The sequence below is a fragment of the Giraffa tippelskirchi genome, chromosome 4 (genome assembly GCF_054371585.1).
Source record: "Giraffa tippelskirchi isolate mGirTip1 chromosome 4, T2T-mGirTip1v1.2.pri, whole genome shotgun sequence".
NCBI lineage: Eukaryota > Metazoa > Chordata > Mammalia > Artiodactyla > Giraffidae > Giraffa > Giraffa tippelskirchi.
The window spans coordinates 137,482,612-137,503,842 of NC_137278.1; the positions used below are offsets into that span (position 1 = coordinate 137,482,612).

Sequence of the window (21,231 nt, forward strand, 5' to 3'; positions counted from 1 at the left end):
TTGCTAAATTCAAAGTTTCATTGCTAAATTCTCTTCCTAATTGACCCAGGAGCATTTAAAACTTTCTTTTCCCCACAGCACTTATCACCTCTTCGCATTTCATACATTTATTTGATTAGAACCTTTCTCCCTCCTGTAGGATGTGTTTATGAGGGTAGATACCCTGCGTTTTTGATTCAGAGTCTACAATAGTGCCTGGCATAATAAGTAACCAATGAATTTTTGAATAAATAGTACCCACGTCCTGGCCAAAATAGTTTGGGTCAGAGGTAGGAACGACATCCAAACTGAGTCAACTTTGTTTAAACCTAAGAGTTTAAACTCGGGAACAAGAGTCAAGACATTCTAAGTGGATATAAACTGACATTCAGGGTGAAAGGAGAATAAAGCACATATGACAGAGAAGTTGAGACAAAGAACATCCCTTGTCTCATCATCCAGATAGAATTCAAGCCCCTGTTTCCATTTATCGCAATTATCAAAACAAATTCTATCCCTGGTCTCTGTGAAATATCCCAATATCCATATAGTAAGTTACTTTTTAAACATAAACTAATTTAGTCTCTTATTTTGTTGCTTACTACCAAGAGATTCCTTACTATAATACTGGTCTCTGGTTGACAAGGAGGTTCAAAATAAATATCTAGAACCAATGTTCAAAATTACAAAAACAAAAAGAAAAGAAATGAGAGTAATAAGTTAAAGTTCCCATTCTAATTCCTTGAATGAAAAATAGGTGTAAATATATGGGCAATGGTTAAACCTACTTTAATGATATGGAATCATTCTGTTTATGATTTACAAACTCTTTATGACATCACACTTAGGTACTGGTTCTGGGAAAAGAGCTATTTACACGTCTTCCTTAAGTAAGAATTCACACACATTCATTTTAGATGTAACACCTTTTTTTTAAAATTAAGTTTAGAACTAATTTTACCTCATGCTAATATTCCTCAGGCCATAGACAAGAACACCATTCAACAGAGAATACCTGAAGAACCAGAGCTACCACAGCACACAGCAAACTAATGCTGGAAGGCAAATGAAATGCATTCTAAACTGGCATTTAGAAATAACAAAGCTCTATCTTGGAGAATAGAATTTAATAATTACCTACATTACATTTCATGGGTACTTACCAAACAAACGCTGATGGAATAGAAATTTGCCAGCTATTAGTCCTATGAGAATGGCAAGCAGCCATAGAAGCACCTTCAGAAGCCTCCAGCCAACTCCTCGAGGATATTTATTTGTTACAAATGAAAAACAGTTTCCAACAACAATAACATTGGCTTCTGTTTGGCTATGAGAAACCGGGTCCTCCGCAAATATTAAGAAGTTAAAGAAGATCACCAAGTAAGCCACGATCATGCGAGACCAGGGGTGCTGGAAATAATAACGAAAGTCTTTACCCATCCTTCAAAACTTCACTTCCACAGTTTACCTGCATGAGAAAAGATACACAGGGTTAGAGCAAAAAGAAAAGTAGTCCCTCTCTTTCTGTTACCTGTTCAGATTTACAACAACTCAATAAAGAGGGATTTGGAAAAGACCAATTCCTAGTTATGGTACCAAGACAAGTCTGAGATGAGAATAGTAAATACTGTCCCTTCCCTGTTACCTCATCATACTCCTGATCATATGAGGACTTAGGGAAGTAAAAGAGTAGGGAGAGAGAAAGGGATATGAGAGGGCAGAATGTGGTCTGAAATTGTGATGATGACTCTTCCTATTTTAGATTATCATTTTTATGTTTTAATCATAAAACATCATTTAAAAATTAAAGAAACACAGAGGTAAACTGATCACAAACTAACAAAAATAAACATCCTCTTCTGTCTAAATTCTTCTCCTTGGAGTTAAGATCCCTTAATAATTTTGTGCATATACTTTCAGATCTTCTTTTTTTTACATTGAAAAATGTGTGCACATGTACAGACTTTTATAAAAATGTTCCAGTCTTATTTGTCAAATAATTTCAGCACAGAATAAGTTTCATGAAATAGCTAAGTCTATGGCAGAGTAGTTGCACGCAGGAGAACTTGGGCAACTCTGCTTGTGCGAACTGAGAAGGAAGGCAAGATTTCAGAGAGGAGGACATACTCAAATTGGAGTTTAGAGGATTGATAGAATTTTTTTCCCAGCGAAGAATGCACAGATGCTTAACCTAGGTGTATGCAAGGGTCCAGAGGCATTGCAAAATATGTAACATGCCTAGAGAGCTAGGCTCTAACACAGATGTGCACTTCAAGTACAGAAGCTTTCTTAAAATGCTCATACCCAGGCCCCACCTCTAAGTCCTGCTCAGCTCCTCTCTCTTTCCTCTTTGGGGGCCAGTCTGCACATAGGAGCAAAAGCCTTTCTAGGTCCTCTAGGGCTGGGACTGGGTGACTAATTTATCTAATTCTGGGATTCAGTCTTGGTGAGCCCATTTGGTGCTCAGACTAAGCTGTAACTCTTTTCTTATCCAGCAGTAAAGCTGATTAAAGTTAGGATAATAATAAAATTCTCATTTTACACGTAGCTAATGATACAAAGATCAAGTCACAAGTCTGAATTAATCTGAAGTCAACCGAAGATCTGAGAATAGGCTCCAAGGCTGCCTCCCAAGTTCCAGTCCAACATTCTGGGCTGATGAATACCAATTAAGACCACAATCTAAGCTAATGAAGGCTTGGCTTAATTATTTAGAAAAGTTATGGAAACACACAAAAAGACTGGCAGTAAAATTTAGCAACACAAACAGTCATTGTGCCTTGTATTCATAAAACTTCTAAGCAATTTCCTTCTTCATAAATACTCTGAAATATCTGTTCTTAGGGGCTGGAGCTCAGATCACTAAGGGATGGCAATTTTTTTTTTTTTTTCTTTTTTACGTGAGGTTCATCACCCAGTTACAGACCTACATTGTTCTCACACCAAGGAAAGCAGATAAAAGTAGTTAAGAACAAAGACAAACATCATGCATTTTCACAGCATTCAATACACAAGAATGCCAGGAGGGGCCAGCTGTCAACTCGATTTCAAGCAAAATCTTTGGAAGTGTCCAAAGACCACTTTTAGAAGAGAATACACAGAAACACCTCAAGGCCAAAGAGTCCTGGAGCAGAAATAGTTGCTACATGCCCATGAGAACTGGACAGGGCTGTCAGTTAACAAGTTAGTTTCTCTGAAACTTCTCCTGCCAGTGAGCAATTCTGGTGTGGTTCCCCCATCAACTCCCTTCGCCACCCACTCACAAGCAAGGCAGCCGGATACAGACAACTAAATACATATAACTGATTCACTTTTAAATAAGCGTTTTGTGGAAAGTAGGCATATATTTATTTTATTGTTGTTGCTTTTAACTTCAGAATCTTGCTTTGTGGGCTCTGTAACTTCCACATGTCCAAACTGAGTTACAACGTTCAAAAAAATTTGGAGGTAGCAGTTCCTCTCCAGCATTTATATTGTTTCAAGAGAGAACTGTAGTACTGAACAACAATCCTGCCTTAGTACAGGCCCCAACTCCCACAGCCATGCTATGCATGCTACTACCACTCCCTTATGAATGACAAGAAAACAAAGAAGGGGCTTCCCTGGGGCTCCAGTGGTTGGGAGTCCACAGCCAACGCAGGGGACATGGGTTAGATCCTCGGTCTGGGAAGATCCCACAGTTACGCCCATGAGCCACAACTACTGAAGCCTGTGTGCCTAGAGCCTGTGCTCTGTGACAGGAGAAGCCACCACAACTGGAAGAAGCCCACACACTGCAATGAAGAGCAGCCCGGCTCACCGCAACTAGAGGAAGGCAGTGCACAGCGATGAAGATCCAGTGCGGCCACTAATAAATTAATATTATAACAATAATAAACGAAAACAAAGGAGCAGAGCAGGTGCTGCCTATTTAATTAACAGATCCATCAGCAGAAGAGCCAGAAGTTGAATCAAAAGCCATTCCTGGCCCTTGATCTAATACACCCCGACAAATCTGGAAATGTTTCAAACGATATTTCCAATCATGTTTACAGCTTAGTCATCATTTCCTCTAACAGATTCAGTGACTTAGACACTAGCTGAGTGAATAGGATCATCTGGTCTTATTCTTTTATGTAAACATGTTTATATATTCTTGCCTCATACTCCAAAGTGGAATCAATGTATCCTAGTGGGCCCCAAATTTCAAAACTTACATAACCTGCACAACAACAGCACTCATCTCCACTTCCTGACTCCCTACATAAGGAGGTTGACAAAAGTTTGCCTAGTGATACAGCCTCTTGTCCAGACCACCAAAACTGCTTTCCCCTCTGTACTTCCCATAAACCATTCTGACGATCAATACAAACGTCCAGTGACTGTACTGTTAACCCAGGATTGAGGCTGTTCAAACTGACTATGCTACATAGTATACACAGTCTAAAAACATTTTTTTAATTTTTTTAAAATTCAATTCTTCCATATTGAGCTTTTATCTTAAGTAAATGTGCTTTTATCTTAGCTCTTAGCCGATCATAGTAAAATTATCTGTTTATGTATTTGTCTTCCTCCCCAGATCACAAAGTCCTCAGGGAAACGGCTGTTTACTTTCAGGGCCTAGCACAGTGCTGGCCTCATAGTGGGCAATCAATAAACTGGATAAACTGAGTGGAACTACAGAAGAGAAGCCCCCTTGTATAAATGAGATGAGAAGAAGGCAGAGCAACCTGCCATTCCTTCCACTAAGGAAAGAGAAGAGCAGCTGAATCCAAAGACTGCAAGAATGATGGGCCAGTAACAAGCACTGATATACCCTCAATCTCATCCCTACAGCTACCATCCCATTTCAGCACCAGGTTCTGCACTGTTCTTCTCATTATTACTAAGGCTAATATTTACTAAAGACTTACCACTTTGCAGACGCTATGCTAAAGGGCTTTACAAACATCTCATTCAAATTTCATAGCAACCTAATGAAGAGATACTCTATTGGAAGCAATGTTTAAGCTGAGTTTAGTAGCTTGCATCAAAGAACAAAACAAGCCTACGCCAGAGCCAGGATTCAAATTCAAGCCATGTGCCTTCAACATTCTATTCTACATCTTCCCCAAAGACACAGATTCCAAAATCTTGCCTTTTTTCATGTTGTTTAGAAAGTTCCTAATAATAAAGCCAATTGATATAAAAGATTCACAGTACTTCTAAGATAAATGAATCTACTATTACTATTCAAACTGACTTGATACCATGATTGGAAAGAACTGGGATCATGTGCCTGACAAGGATTGCTCTAATTTTTTTCCTTCTCCTTTGAGCATCAGTATAAGTAGTTGAGTTGATCTGATTGTCCTTTTGCAATGCATCACTGACATTCATTCTGATTTTCCAACTCTACTTATACAGAACACTGCACCTCTGAGAACTAGACTAATTCACACTATTCAATTTCCTCTCATAATAATACAATCATGAGATAGATGCCACCATCAGTATCTTGGAAGCCGCTGCTTTCACATAACAGAAGTGACAGGCTGAAACTTTACTGATAATCCATAAGCCTTCAGTCATGGTTTATACTCTAGAGGGACTGGTATTTAGTGTAGATATCAGAAATGTCATGCATTTTACTACAAGCCAGTATTTTACCTGGTGAAGTAAAGTGTAAGTGTTAGTTGCTCAGCTGTGTACGACTCTTTGGATCCCGTGAACTGTAACCCACTGGGCTCCTCTGTCTATGGAATTCTCCACGCAAGAATCCTGGAGTGGGTAGCCATTTCCTTCTCCAGGGCATCTTCTCAACCCAGGGATTGAACCTGGGTTACCTGCACTGCAGGCAGATTCTTTACCATCTGAGCCACCAGGGAAGCCCCATTTCACCTGGTACTAACAGCTAAGAATGGAAAAATGGGAAGTAGGTAATTACATGCAAGTTGGAAGGAGGAGCTCAGCAAAGGCACAGGAAAGGATGTCTGGGACAGACATAGAGATGTATCAGTAGTTCTGTGTGGCTGGAACACAGAGCACTCGGGGGCACCCTCGGATAGTTAAGGATAATCTGGGGCTATTTTAAGGAAGATTACACAAAAGCAATGATCTTTATTTTACAGATTAGAGACTATAGAATCAAAGTTTTCAAAGCAGAATGGCAGTACAGTTGCTTGCAGCAGGATTTTGAAAGATTTCTCTGCCTACTTGTAAAATGACAAACTGGTAAGAGGCATGATGAAAACAGCAACACTAGCTGGGAGGCAGCTCCAACAGTTTACATTAAAGATAATCAAGTACTGGACCAGGGGAACATCAAAGCCCTGATAATTGTTTTAATCACTTACTTGATTGGACCAAAGCACCCTGCCTTCCTTACTTACTGGGATTTTTCCAAATAAGTGAAAATCTCAAGGACTTCAAGAGTACAATTTTCATGTTTCCCTCAGCAGGAACCCTGGCTCGGGTGATACTTTATGCGTAATGACAAGTATGAGCAAGATGGAGTGTATCACTTCCACTTAAAAAAAAAAGTATGAGTTCATATGGCAAAGTCCTTGATAAACTAAAAAAGTATGCTATACAAAAGACATTTATTACTAGCCAAGTGCCCCCAAAGTCCAGCTCTGCTAATGCAGGTCTTAGCATCTAGTGATACCTAACCAGGTAATATGAACATCTTTTGCACTGTGCAGCACTGTGCTAGGATTGAAAAAAAGAATTTCTCCAAATGTTTTGGAGCTCCTTCGTATTTATGTCTGAAAATTCACCTGAAACTCTTCTTAGCTCCTGTCAAAGGGCTTATTAAAGATGACAGTGCCTGTACCCTGCCAAAAGTGTGAACTTTATTTCAGCACCTTGCATCTAATTTCTTGAAAAATAATTGTTAAAAAGCCTCCTTGTACTTTGTTTTTTGTGGTATGTACTTTGTGCTGCAGACAGCTGTGTTTGGGATATTTCTTGGCTGTTTTAGTACAAGACAAAGTTAAGGGTTATTTTCTTCAGTTACCTAGCTATAGTATTATATTAACGTATGTAAAGCTCTTTGCAGTTGACAGAACACTATTTATTGATATAATCATTTCATTTACTCCCTGGGAAATAATCACTTCAAAAATTGCCTATCAAAAAAGCAGACAGAGCTTTAAATTATTTAATACTATTTCCTTAAAAGATAAATAACAACAGCCTATGTTTACATCACATTTTACCTCTTAGTGTTTTTATTGAGTGAAATCACATAATTAGAATGACTTTACACAAATGATCAAAAGCATCAGGAAGGCAAAACAAATGGTGATGGGAAAAATATGGTCCATTTCTACCTGACCTGCTATTCACTAGCTCTGTGAGCAAATCCCTAACCACTCTGAGATTCCACTTCTTCACCAGCAGAATCCTAATGAAAATACTTTCCTCACATGGCAGTAGTGGAGACTAAAGGAGATTTCATTTGTAAGTGCCTGGTCACTTTCAGACACTTCCTTACCTGAGGACCACTATTAAAATGCAAGTGACTCCTGGTCATTCCCATTAAACATGAGCATGTAAATAACATCAACTCTATATTACATGTACTGAGTGGCTTTTATACACTATTCTTAGTGTCTCGGGATTTTACTATAACAACATAAAGGATGAATATCATCCTATTTTACAAATATTGAAAATGAGACTCAGAAAGCTCAAGCTACTGTCCAAAATCATATATAGAAAGTGGTGAAGTCCAAATTTGCTAATTCCATACTAATTCCATAATTTCATCATTCATTTGTTCACTATTCACTATTCACATGTTCACTGTTGCATATTTGTGCCAAGCACTGGCCTACGCGTGAAAGTTACTAACAAACAACACCCCTGTTGCCTTGAACCTTAGGATCTAGATTGAGAGAAAAAGACATTAACCAGAGAAAAATGAAACAGACAGTATTTTAGAAAGTTATAAGTTGATGGAGAAAATGAAAAGTTAACATGGGGTGTCAGGGAAGTTAAGAAGGTCTCACTATAAGGTGACAATTGCAGACGTGAAAGAAGGAAGTCAAGAAAGCAGACATCTGAGGAAAGAATGATCCAGACAAAGGAAAAGGCCTGTGCTGCACCTGATTAGTGCATTTAAGGAAAAACCAGGAGGCTAGTGTGACTGGACAGCATGTGGGTGCAGGGGAGTACGAAAGGACTAGAGATCTGGGAGGCAGTATCATGATCAGGCCTTGAGGCCATCCTACCACATGGGCTTCATTCACTCTGTGCAAATGGGGGACAGAAGAGTGACGCAATCTGACCACTCTGCCTGATACTTGGAAATGTACCAGATTCTGGATACATTTAAAAAAAGAAGAGATGACAAGATGTACTGATGGACCGGATGTGGACATGGCCTGACAAACCCCAGAATGGATTTGCCATTTCCTGAGATGGGGAATGCATTTCCTGAGATGAATACCTCTGGAGCAGATATAGGCAAGATAATAACTAACATTTTTGGAGTGCTTTTTATATTTGGGGCTCTTGGCAAGTACTTTTCATGCATTATCTCAATCAGCCCTTAGACCTAACCTTTGGATTTACCAGTGAAGAAACAGAGTTTTTAAAAGGTTATCTGCTCAAGGTCATACAGCTACCAACTGGCGGAAGCAGGCAGAACCAGGCAGAACCACCTCTTTATGACCCCAAAGTCAATACTCTTAATTATTGTGTATTCCCTACACTGAAAAGGATAACCTAAAAAGTTCCAATGGGAAGGAAGCAAGGGTAAGAACTAGGTGGTGACTTACACCTACAGGGCACTCAAAAAATCTTTGCTGATGGATGAATAAGTGAAAAAGTAAATGTGTGGATGACAGTTGGGTAACAGACCAGACTTGTGTGAGGAAAATTAAAAGCACTGAAGATTCTATACCAGACAGAGCAGACTCTTGATAATGGGATATCCAAGTCTGTAAAAAGAGAAATGGCAGAAGGTGAGAAAACCAAATATATATATTTGCCTGGACCAGTCCTGAGGTAAGAATAGTCTTAGTTTACTATTTGAATTGTTAGATGAAAAGGCAAGCATGAGGAAATGACATAGTATTTTACATAATGCAAGTGCTTAATATGGGTTTTAAAAATACAAATAGCAATAATAACAGAAGTAAAGTTGGAATTTCTCATTTTTAGTCCAATACAAGAGACCACATTGCCTTTTAAATAAAAAGCAACCTTTTAAGTCAATCAATGAAACCACTATAAGTGGCTTTGCACAGATATCAGGTCTGTACTTGTGGTACCCTAGCTAATTTAGAGGATCATATCCATAAATAACTTCCTAGACTTTCTCTTCACATTGTTCCAATCTTTAAATTACTTTTTTTCCTTGTTATTACCCTCCAGTCTTTGGGATAACAAAGCACTGAACCAATGCAAGTTTTTAAAATAGAAAACCTGAAAGCAGAGCAGGTCTGGGGTTCCCTCTAAACATGACATTAGCCAACTTTCCCATCCAAACAGTCTTTTCATGTCCTAAGTAGAAAAATAATCAACAATTAATTCTTTAAAAATATTTAGACTTTCTCTTCAGTGACTTGTGTTGATAAAGAATTAATTGTCATGATCATATTCCAGACACAACACCAAAAAAAAGAGTTAATGAATAAAATAAAATTTACTCATATCTGAAATTGCTTTTTAACTGACTGACAATTTGAAGAAGCAAATTAAATACAATAAACAAGTACTGGTTTCTGAATACAAGGCTCAGATGAAAGTGGAGTGGGGTGAGAATAAGTATCTGAGTCAAAATGTCAAAATCCATAATTACCTTTAAAGTACAAAGATTGGGGAAGGAAGAATAGAGTTAGAGAGTATAAACATGACAAAAATCAGTGTTTTACAACAGAAATAGCTCTTATAGGGCCTCTACTACACTTTATATTCGATAAACTGGAAGAACTTTATTCTGAAGACAAAACAAAACCCTGAATCTTCCTAGAAGTCCTTCTCTGGATTTCAAACAACGTATCATTTACAACTAGAGGGAAAACACATTTATTCAATGTACTTTAACTCAGAAAACACTTCATCGATCATGAGACTTCTATCTACACATAAATACTAAAACAAGCATGTGATGTTTACTAGCATCTCTCTCATACACACACAATCGCTTATTGTTCCACAGAGGGTAGAATGAATAAGGGAGCCAAAGTGGACCCACATGGGTCAAACACACTTGTGGGCCTCTGGCATTTTCAAAAGTAGGAATAGATAAATAGCTTTATTAATCATGATGAAGGTAGTATACAGTCAAAAGCGCTCGAGTTTTGTGCGGTCTGGTGGGTTTTGTTTTTAAGGAGAACAGTCCTGAACTACAACCTGTTAATTTAATTAACGCACAATACTGGGGCTTTCACTCTGTTCGCATCCTAGGAATCACTGAAGCGAGGAAAGTTCGCCGTCCATCCTGGTGACGTCCCTCACCCCCCGGAGCCCGGGAGTTTGAGGGTACCCCCGCCCCAGCCCTCCCCCGAGCCTCCTCCGCCTTTTCCCAGGAAGGCAGGTGCGCGCTCCCCTCCCGGCCACTTCACCGACCCCTCGGCGCGCCAGCCCGGGAAGGAAGGAGAGGAGGCAAGGGGCAGCCGGCCGGGGGCCGCGGCCGGGGCCGCAGTCGCGCGCAGGGACGAGGAGGCGGCGAGGCTGCGGCCGGCCGGGCCGGGAGGGCTTCGCCGCGGCGGAAGGGAGAGGCGGGGTAAGCGCGCCGGACGCCCGGGCCGCGTACTCACCGAGGGGGCCGCGCGGACTCTGGGCGTCCGCACTCGGGAGACCCGGTGAAGTGAAACCCTCTGCCGCGCCCGCGGCCTCTCTGGGAAGCGCGGCGAGACGGGCCAGCGGCGTCGCTGCCGCGGCTGCTGTCACCGAGCTATAAATACCGGCTCGGCCCACACCCGCCGCCGCCTACGCCGGGCGCCCTCCGCAAAGTCCGCCGGCCGCGGGCCGGGCAGCGAGAGCGGGAGCGCGGGGGCGACGGCGCCGCGCCGATGACCGTGCCGGCTCCAGCTGTGCGGAGGCCTCCGCAGCTGGAGGCACGGCCTCCCGCCACCCCTGCCCCCGCCCTCCCCCTCCCGCTCCCGCTCCTGCTCCTTCCCCTAGCGCCCGCGCCGCGGGCCGAGCGCCGGGGCCGAGCTGCCCGGCCCGGCCCTCCTCTGCAGAGCGCGCGGCGGCGAGCGGGGGGCCGACTTCGATACCCAGAGCAGTGGGGGTGGAGGCCGGGGGCGGCCGCGCTCCAGCCTAGCCTGTCAGCAGCAGTCCCTTCCCGGGGGAATCGGAGATTTCTCATAAAACCCACCATCCTGCGGGGAACCAATGAGGTTCCCAGGTGGAACGTCCTCTTAAGAGCTGCAAACTTTCTAATGCAGTCAGGTCACAGGGCATCCTTTCTGCTTTTGTCTATTGGTGTGGAGGAGTGGGGATGGGGAGAGACAGAGACGGAGAGGATGTGAGAAAGTCTTAAACTTACTTTCCAGCTTGTCTGGTTTCTCTCTCTTGCTCTTTCTCTCTTACACACACACACACACACACACACACACACACACGCTAATATATTCACACATGTATACACATGTTTATAAGCACACATACATTCATACACACATAGAAATGAACAGATAAATGTACACATGCATACATATATATTCATATATACACATATAAATGCATAGGCACATTTACACACACATGTATACAGAAGCACACACAAGCACAATTTTTAACGTTTTTGCAGCCTGAAGCTCAGAAAACTGACATTCTTTGGTGCTTAATTGATTCACTTGCAGCATGCAGGAGGAAGACCCTCTGACCACATTTGACCAGTTCCTTTCTTCCTGATGTGCCATCTTTCCTACCTTATGTATGTGTGGCCTTTGTTTCTCTCCCTACCCAAAAACAACTGCTACCTCAGTTTACAGGTTGCTTATAATGTATTAAAAGCTGCTGTCAGGGATACTGATATTCCATGCTAATGGAAGTGATCACTAGTTTGCCTAGTCAAATGGAAAATGGGACAATTTATAGCTACTTCCAGTAGCAAACTTGGGAGGAGAATAGCCTCTCTCTTGGGCTATCAGCATGATTCAGGAATGGATTGGGCAGCAAGAGGGAGAGCTGAGATGTCAGAAGATTTTGAAATGGGATAGAGAGAGCCATTCCCAAGTCCTGCAGTGTAGCTAGTGTATACAGGTTTCACTGGGCTTCCACTACCATACTTTTCACTGTTTGACCTTTGTTCTGCTTCTAAGAATGACCACATAAAGCCCCATTGTAGTCAGTTTGTGATCATCTTATTGAACTCTCAGCATAGTGAAGCTTTCACAAGTTTCCCCAGGAAGAGCTGTTTCCTATGCTTGCACTTTGTACATTTTACTGTGACATTTTTTACATTTGCTGTACTTTTTTGTGTCTTTTCCTCCCCCATTAAGCTATAAATGCTTTTGAGGGCAGAGACTAAATCTTACCATTGCATCCTCAATACTGAACATACTGAGTTATGGTAATGGCTCAATAAATAGCAGATTAATTCCACAGTTTAACCATTCGAGTCTACCATCCTTTTATATTTTAAAAAAAACTTGTTAAACCATGTAACTAATTAACATGAGCTCCATATGCTGCATATGGTGCTTCCCAGGTGGCAAAGAGGTAAAGAATCCTCCTGCCAATGCAGGAGACACAAGAAATGCGGGTTTGATCCCTGGAGCAGGAAGATCCCCTGAAGTAGGAAATGGCAACCCACTCCAATATTCTCACCTGGGAAATTCCATGGACAGAGGAGCCTGGTGGGCTACAGTCCTTGGGGCTGCAGAGTCAGACATGACTGAACAACTGAGCTCACACACACCATATGCCATATATATATGTATATATGGTGTATATATATATACCACTGTACCAGCAGGAAAGTCCTATATTTTACCTATAGTTGATTTACAATATTATATTAGGGGCTTCCCTGGTGGCTCAGAGGTTAAAGCGTCTGCCTGCAATGTGGGAGACCCGGGTTCGATCCCTGGGTGGGGAAGATCCCCTGGAGAAGGAAATGGCAACCCACTCCAGCATTCTTGCCTGGAGAATCCCATGGACAGAGGAGCCTGGTAGGCTACAGTCCATGGGGTTGCAAAGAGTCAGACAAGACTGAGTGACTTCACTTTCACTTTTCAAATGTGCAGCATAGTGATTCAATATTTTTATAGATTATACTCTATTTAAAGTTGTTATAAACTAAGGGCTATATTTCCCTGTGCTGTACAATATATATTTGTAGCTTATTTATTTTATACATACTAGTCTATACCTCTTAATTCCCTACCCAGTGTTGCCCCTCCCTCCACCCCTCTCCCCACTGGTAACCACTAGTTTTTTCTATATATCTTTAAGTCATCTTCAGATATATACCCAGGAATGGGATTAATGGATCATATGCTAATTTTATTTTTAGGTGTTTTTTTTTTTTTTTTTGAGGAACTGTTTACTATAGTAGCTGCACTGATTTACATTCCCACCCACGGTGTAATAGAGTTCCCTTTTCTCCTTATCTTCACCATGTGTAATATTTTCCTTACATCTTCATTTAGAGCAAGAAGTCTTCAATCAATTAAAACTGGAAAACCTTAAAACTTCAAGAACTGTGCAGCATAATACTGAGGCCTGTGGCTTAGTAACAACCCCACCCCCAAAAAACAAGCCAAATGAAAACAAAAGGCACTTTTCCTATCCCTGAAAGGCAGTGTGTACCACACATTGTATTTCAATGGATAATGGGGTGAAAATCATTGAGCAACTTCTCTTCAGATTACTTGAGAGACAGAACTTGCTCCACTCTATGACTGGCTGAATTACACAGGTGTCTACTAGAATGAACTTCAGTTAATCAGAACTGAAATGTCTGGCCTCTTTTACATGGTACTGTTACTCTACCTTTAGATCCCTATCTTAACATATGGTCTGGCTTCCTTTAATAATAATTTTAAGAATAAGCTTAACCAATGCTTACTAGTTGTTCTTAACTGAGAGGTCTCAAGTTTTAAAGAATACAGTTCTCCAGAACCACTGCAAGGCAAAATATTGAAATGAGCAGGATTTTCTTCAATAACAATGTTCCCTTTTTACCCCTGATCAAGAGGCCTGTGTCCTTTGCTTTGGTAAGCCACCCAGGATCTCCAGTTCAGCCCTAACAACCAGACAGGGCAATAGCCTCTACACTTGATCTTTCTCACAATAGCATGCAACAATAAAAGCTTGATTTATTGAAGGCTTATTGTGCACCACACCTATTTCATGTATTAAAATGTTAAAATCTCTGCAACAGGCCTGTGAGATAGATAGCTGCTGTTAGTTTCACTTCCATGTTTACCTTTGAGGAAAGAGACACAGAGAATGAGCAGTTCATACAGGATCTCACGACTAGTCCGAGTGGTGGAGTAAGGATCAGAAACCAGTCAACGGATCTCATCAGCCCACATTTCAACCTCTCATCTTATACTTCCTCCTGTGTACCTCAAAAGGGATATGGGTTTTTACAGTTAGGACATCTGGAATAGGGTCTATTGGTGTTGAATCTGGTTCCACTACAACCCTAGCCACACCCTGAGCAAATTGTACTATAAAATTACAATAAGAATCCCTAGGGCTTCTTTTCTTCATCATTAGGTTACTGTTATCCTTATTCTCCAGTCTCTTTCCATCCCAGTTGCTACCTACCACACAGACCTATTGGGAGTTTTAAATGCCTTAATATGTATAAGACACCTATACAATACCAGTTACATAATGGGTGCTCAATAAAGGCCATTTTTCCTTCCATCAAACTTTATTGTGCTATGAAAACCTTCTTTCAGGTCAAAGTCTATTGGTCCAGTACACAGATGATGATTGCTTACTCATAGAAATTAATCATTTCTCTAGTGTTGGCCAGCAGTGTTTGAAAATGGTATAGATACAAGCCCCAGAAAGAAGCCAAGATGGCAGGGCTATGTATCTCCCATTAGCCCATCCATATTTTAACCAAATGACTCCATTTCTTTTCTTTATAGGCAGCAAACTGACCCCAGTTTCAGACAATGTCCGGGCAATGATAGAAATAGTGGAAGTAGGAAACTCTCAAATGAAAATTCTCCAGTCATCTGCCTACTCCACCTCCTCAAGCAGAGTGAACCCTGCATAGACAGGCTTAAAATGTATCATGTTTACATGTAATTTCTTTGTAAAATCCAACCGAGTGCAGAAATTAGAAGTAACCACATGAGATGATGTTTTACTGTTTACCTCATCCCATTAGACTAAAATTAGAGCTATACTCCATTTGAAAAAAAAAAAAGAAAAAGACAAACTCAATATACATTTCAAAATTTGGTGAAAACTTTTTATAAGACCAAATGATCCTCTCTAAATGAACCTTTGAAACCAAAGGAAACTATAGGAGGAAGCATCTGTAATCCATACCAAGTGTATCAGGAAACCCTTTCATCAATGATTTGATGAACTCCAAGCAAAACTATTTTTAACTTCCAATAGGTCAGTCAGGATGATATTAATTGCACACTCCAAACATAAACAGCATAATTTCCTTATCGCCAAAGAGGCAAGAATAGAAGTTTGAAGCTGATGCATAATTTTCTTCTGGTATTTAAAGGCCAGTGACTCTATTGCCAGGATTCTTCTCAGTAATCCTAACTGTGAATGTCTATCCCCATGGTACCCAGTATACTCTGATATATTTTAGTTAGTCCGCATGTCCTGAATTTTGCTTGGGGAAAGATGATCATCACATGTCTACTGCTTGGACCATTAGAGCCTTTGCTGTGGGATCCTGGTTCTGCCCAGATAGTGGCAATGTGATATTAAGCCAATTACTGAACCTCTATACATTAGTAGTACTTGCCTTATAGGTTGTTAGAGGGATTAAATAACGTGTCTTACACTTTTAACATTTGGCCTGGTTCATATTAAGTTCTCCATAAATGATCTTATCTTCATAATTATTTATCTCCTCCCTGCCTTGCTTATATTTCCATGGAGTTTCTTTTACCAAATGACTGATTCACCTAGCCCCCACTTTAGCCTATAAAGGGCTTGGCAGAGGGATTTTTCTGTACAGGTTTTAAAACAAAAGAGTCACGCAAACAAAGCATAGACTAGCAGTCATAGGAAGAGTAGAGCTGTCACCTGCTTGGTGGCCAGCATTTGCCCTGTCTCACGCCCATCCTGAAGAATCTGCATAAATGCAGCAATTCCTTCAAAGAGCTATTTCTGCTATGATGACAGAGAGGGTCAATTGTTTCACTGCCCACTCCCTTTAGTTCTTTTTACTGCCTCTTCGTGATCTCTCCCCTCTGCCTCACACCCACTCTTACATATACAGAGGCCCCAAGAACTGACCAGCCCTTCACTTCCAGGAAGCAGCACTTGACTGAGGTTGGGGATGACTTCATCCACAGGAATGTGACTGCTGGTTTTAAATGGCACATTTACCTTTGGGAAGTTTTGAGCTGACCTTCACTTTCTTCCTGCTTCATTTCTCCTAAAACAAATGGCCTTTTTTTTCTTCTTCAGACTGTTTCCAGTAGAAATAGACTGTTTCTACTTAGAAAGGTTTCATAGATAGCCCAAGGGGGAGAGGCTAGATTTGAGGGCCTTCAAAACTCTGGATTAGCAGCTTCAGCTGCATGCAACAAATTCTGATAAATTCTCTTTTCCTTTTTATTCTGTTAAAATATTTTCTAATTTTCCTTGTTATAGCTTCTAGATACACCTATCATTTTAGAGTGGATATTTAATTTCCAAATACATGGTTTTTTAAAGTATCCTTGATATTAATTTCTCATTTTGATACTAATTTCTCATTTAAATGTTTTCTTCCCTGCAATCACCCTCTGTGTTTTTTCAGCCTTCTAACTCTATTGAGGCTTTCAATAGTTAAGTCAAAGATCTCTCTTGGTAAGTGTCACATTGCACTTGAAAATATGTGGGTTATTTTCAGATATCTTTTGATATTGATTTCTAACATAATTCCACAGCAATAAGAGAACAGTTTCTGTTTGATTTCAATACCTTTAGAGCATGAAATTTTTGTACCTTGTTTTATGTCCCTAGAGATGTTCCAACGTCTCCTGGTTTATGGTCTGTGGGAACTTGAACAGAATTTGTATCCTACTCTTGTGTGAAAATTGTGTAAATCTTAACTATGTTGAATTGGTTCATAGTGCTTTTCAGATCTACTATATCCTTCTACTTTTCCAAATATTCATTCTGTTAATTTTTGAGAGTTTGATATTGAAACTCCTACTAAAAATCTTAATTTATCTACTTAAAAATAATGGTAACGTATAGTGGAATATGTGTGACTATGTTCTGTATTTTCTAAGTCTCCTGTAAAGGTGTTATCATATTTAAAAAATACAAAAGAAAGAGAAAAAAATGAGAAAAAAGAACTCTTGATTTCATGGAAAGTACCAAATACACCACCCAATCTATGCTGCTGCTGCTAAGTCACTTCAGTCGTATACGACTCTGTGCGACCCCATAGACGGCAGCCCACCAGGCTCCGCCGTCCCTGGGATTCTCCAGGCAAGAATACTGGAGTGGGTGGCCATTTCCTTCTCCAGTGCATGAAAGGGAAAAGTGAAAGTGAAGTCGCTCAGTCGTGTCTGACTCTTAGCGACCCCATGGACCGTAGCCCACCAGGCTCCTCCATCCATGGGATTTTCCAGGCAAGAGTACTGGAGTGGGGTGCCATTGCCTTCTCCAACCCAATCTATAAACCTATCCAAAACAACTAGTCCATTAAAGCACTGCAAGGTGCTGAGGTTTCAGAGATAAACACAGCACGTCTGTTTCCTCAGGAAACTCATGATGTAAATAAGCAGACAAGAGATGGATTAAAATCACCATAAATACTAATGAAAGGTGACATGTGATGAAGGCCAAATGCATTTAACTGACCATGAGGTCTACAGAAATTTGAAATGGAGAAAAAAGCCATCCTTAGGAATTGCTGTATCACACCAGATGGAAGAAGATGTTTGAAGCAAACACTGAAGGATAAAGAGAATTTAGATAAGCAGAAAAGGGAGAAAGAAGAAATTCCAGGCAAAGGGGAATACACAGAAACAATGCTCATTACTCATAAGGTTTTCAGTCAGTACACACTGAAGCAGGGGAGAAAGAGAGAAAAGACGAGTAGGAGAGAAAGTGAGAAGAAGAGATATGGAGAAGAAGCTGGAAGAATCAAGAATGTTATAGCCCATTCACAGGAACAGGTTGTATGGGATAGTGAATAATGTCTTTGAAGAAGTAGGGAAAGCCAGTTTGTTGAAAAGGGACTTTTCAGTTCCAGTTATTTTAGCGTTAAGAGCCTCAGGGCAGGAAGATAGGATATGGGAGAGTAAAACAAAAGATAAGAGAAATAATTAGCAGCAGGAATTTTTAAAATTAAGAAATGAAAATGATTTACTTCTGTATTTGAAGACAATGGCCATATGTTCATGTAGCCATGAAATGAAGAACAGTAGCTTAACTCTACTCATAGACTAGAAGGGCTGTTCTCCCTGCCTCCCTTAAGGGTTAAGGGGAGCCATCCCCCCCACCCTGGACTGTCTCAACTTTTAGAAAAACAAGGAGGGGCTTTGCAAGCCTTTTTTTCAGTGCCTAGGTCTATCATAGCTGCTCAGCTCAAAGGCCTGCCTGGCCCACTCCTCCAAGTTTTAGGATATCATTAAAAAGATAAGTCTGTGCAAACAATGACAGGTAAAAGTGTCACTAAGGATGATGTAACATTCCATATAGAGAACCCTAAAATCTCCACCCAGAAACTATTGGAGTAAATGAATTCAGTAAGGTTGCAGGATATAAGATTAATACATAGAAATCTGTTGAATTTCTGTATGTGTGTATCTGCTCAGTCACTTCAGTCATGTCTGACTCTTTGCAACCATTTGGACTGTAGCCCACCATGCTCCTCTGTCCATAGGATTTCCCAGGCAGAAACAGTGGTGTGGGTTGCCATGTCCTTCTCCAGGGGAATCTTCCTGACCCAGGGATTGAACTTGTGTCTCTTATGTCTCCTGCATTGGCAGCTGGGTTCTTTACCACTAGCGCCACCTGGGAAGCCCGAATTTCTCTATACCAATGTATATAATGTAATACCAGAATGAGAAAATTTAAAGAAAAAAAATTTTTTTAAAAGAAATCACATCAAAAAGAATAAAATATCTAGGAATAAATCAAGGAGGTGAAAGATCTATACTCTGAAAATGATAAAACACTGATGAAGGATATTGAAAATGATATTTTTTTATATTTTTATATTTTTTAATGGAAGATAACCTATGCTATTGGATTGGAAGAATAAATATTGCTAAAATGGCCATATTTCCCAAAGCAATCCACAAATGTAATGCAATCTCTATCAAAATATCCATGACCTCTTTCAGAGAACTATAATAAACAATCCTAAAATTCACATGGAGCCACAAAAGACCTCAAGTTGCCCAAGCAACCTTGAAAGAAAGAAAAGAACAAAACTAGAAGCATAACCCACCCAGACTTCAGAACATACTACAAAGGTACAGTAATCAAAACAGTGTGGCATTGGCACAAAAATAGATACACAAGGGAACATACTAGAGAGCCCAGAAATAAACCCACACACCTATGTCAATTTATCTGTGACAAAGGAGGCAAGAATATACAATGGAAAAAAGGACAGTATCTTCAGGTGGTGCTGGAAAAACTGGAAAGCCACATGTAACACAATAAGATTAGAATATTTCCTCATAACATATACAAAAATAAATGCAAGATGGTTTAAAGACCTAAATGCAAGAATGAAAACCATAAACTTCTAGGGGAAAACATAGAACACTATGTCATAAATGATAGCAGCATGTTTTGAATCAATCTGCTAAGGAAAGGAAAACAAAAGCAAAAGTAAACAAGCGGGACAAAATTAAAATTAAAAACTTTTGCACAGCAAAGGAAACCATCAACAAAATGAAAAGACAATCTACAGAATGGGAGAAAACATTTGCAAATGATGTGACAGACAAGGAGTTAATATCTAAAATATATACACAGCTCACACAATCCAATACTAAAAGAAAAAAAAATCTGATCAAAAAATAGGCAGAAGAACTGAACAAACATTTTCTAAAGGAGATGTAGAGGTGGATAACAGGCACATGAAAAGATGTTCAACATTGCTAATTATTAGAGAATTGCTAAGCAAAACCACAGTGAGACATCACCTCTTATTTGTAAGAATGACTATCATTAAAAAGTCTAAATAACAACTGTTGGAGAATATGCAAAGAAAAGGTAACCCTTGTAAACTGTTGGTGCAGCCACTATAGAAAAGAGTATAGAGGTTTCTCAAAACACTAAAAAATAGTACTACCATATGATCCAGCAATTCCATTCCTGCACTCCTGGGTGTATATTTTGATATATGTATGTGTGTGTGTGTATGTGTATATATATATACATACATATGTGTGTGTGTGTGTATATATATATGAAGAAAATGAAATCATTAATTTGAAAAGATACATGTACCCCAATGTTCACAGTAGCGTTATTTATAGTAGCCAAGACATGGATACAAAGTTTTCATCAACAGACTATTGGATAAGAATATATGGTATACATACACAATGGAATTTTAGCCATAAAATGAATGAAATTATGCCATTTGCAGCAATGTGGATGGAGATGCAGGTTCCATCACTGGGTTGGGAAGATCCCCTGGAGTAGGAAATGGCAACCCATTCCAGTATTCTTGGCTGGAAAAATCCCATGGACAGAGGAGTCTGGTGGGTTGTAGTCCATATGGTTGCAAAGAGGTAGATACCACTGAGCGACTGAGCACACACATCCCTTACACAGGCCTGTACACTATAGAAGAGAATGCAGAAGCCTTGTGAGGTTAGACTTTAAGATAATACTATACTCAGTGAAATAGTTCAGACAGGGAATGACAAATACTGTATGATATAACTTATATGTGGATTAAAAAATACAAATGAGTGAATATGCAAAATGGAAACAGACTCACAGACATGGAAGACAAACTTGTGGTTACCAAAGAGAAGAGGGGAGGAGAAAGGACAAATTAGGAGTATGAGGTTAACATACAAACTACTATACATAAAACATAAACAACAAGGACATATTTTATAGCACAGGGAATTATAATCATTATCTTGAATAACCTACAATGGAGTATAATCTGCAAAAATAGTGAATCACTATGCTGTG

The 21,231-nt window shown here is 40.0% G+C and overlaps 1 protein-coding gene and 1 long non-coding RNA gene across 12 annotated transcripts in view; one reads left to right on the forward strand and one right to left on the reverse strand.

Moving 5' to 3' along the window:
* Positions 1-21,231, reverse strand: part of TMEM117 (transmembrane protein 117) — a 543,516-nt gene that overhangs the window by 514,210 nt on the left and 8,075 nt on the right. For 8 of the 11 annotated variants that reach the window (XM_081593602.1, XM_081593587.1, XM_081593594.1 and 5 more), the window contains exons 1-2: positions 10,710-10,840; positions 1,143-1,447 (exon numbers count right to left, since the gene is read on the reverse strand). Coding sequence is in view for 6 of the 11 variants with exons in the window: in XM_081593587.1 (XP_081449713.1) it covers positions 1,143-1,419 (277 nt within the window). In the remaining 5 variants the exon portion in view is untranslated. Of the gene's footprint in view, positions 1-1,142; positions 1,448-10,709; positions 10,841-11,272; positions 11,446-21,231 lie in introns of those variants that run through there. The other 3 variants (XM_081593588.1, XM_081593586.1, XM_081593589.1) reach the window with 2 other exon arrangements.
* On the forward strand, positions 880-5,150 carry LOC145546533 (uncharacterized). The gene is made up of 2 exons (XR_014082991.1): positions 880-1,359; positions 4,538-5,150. It is a non-coding gene; the product is annotated as an uncharacterized LOC145546533 (long non-coding RNA).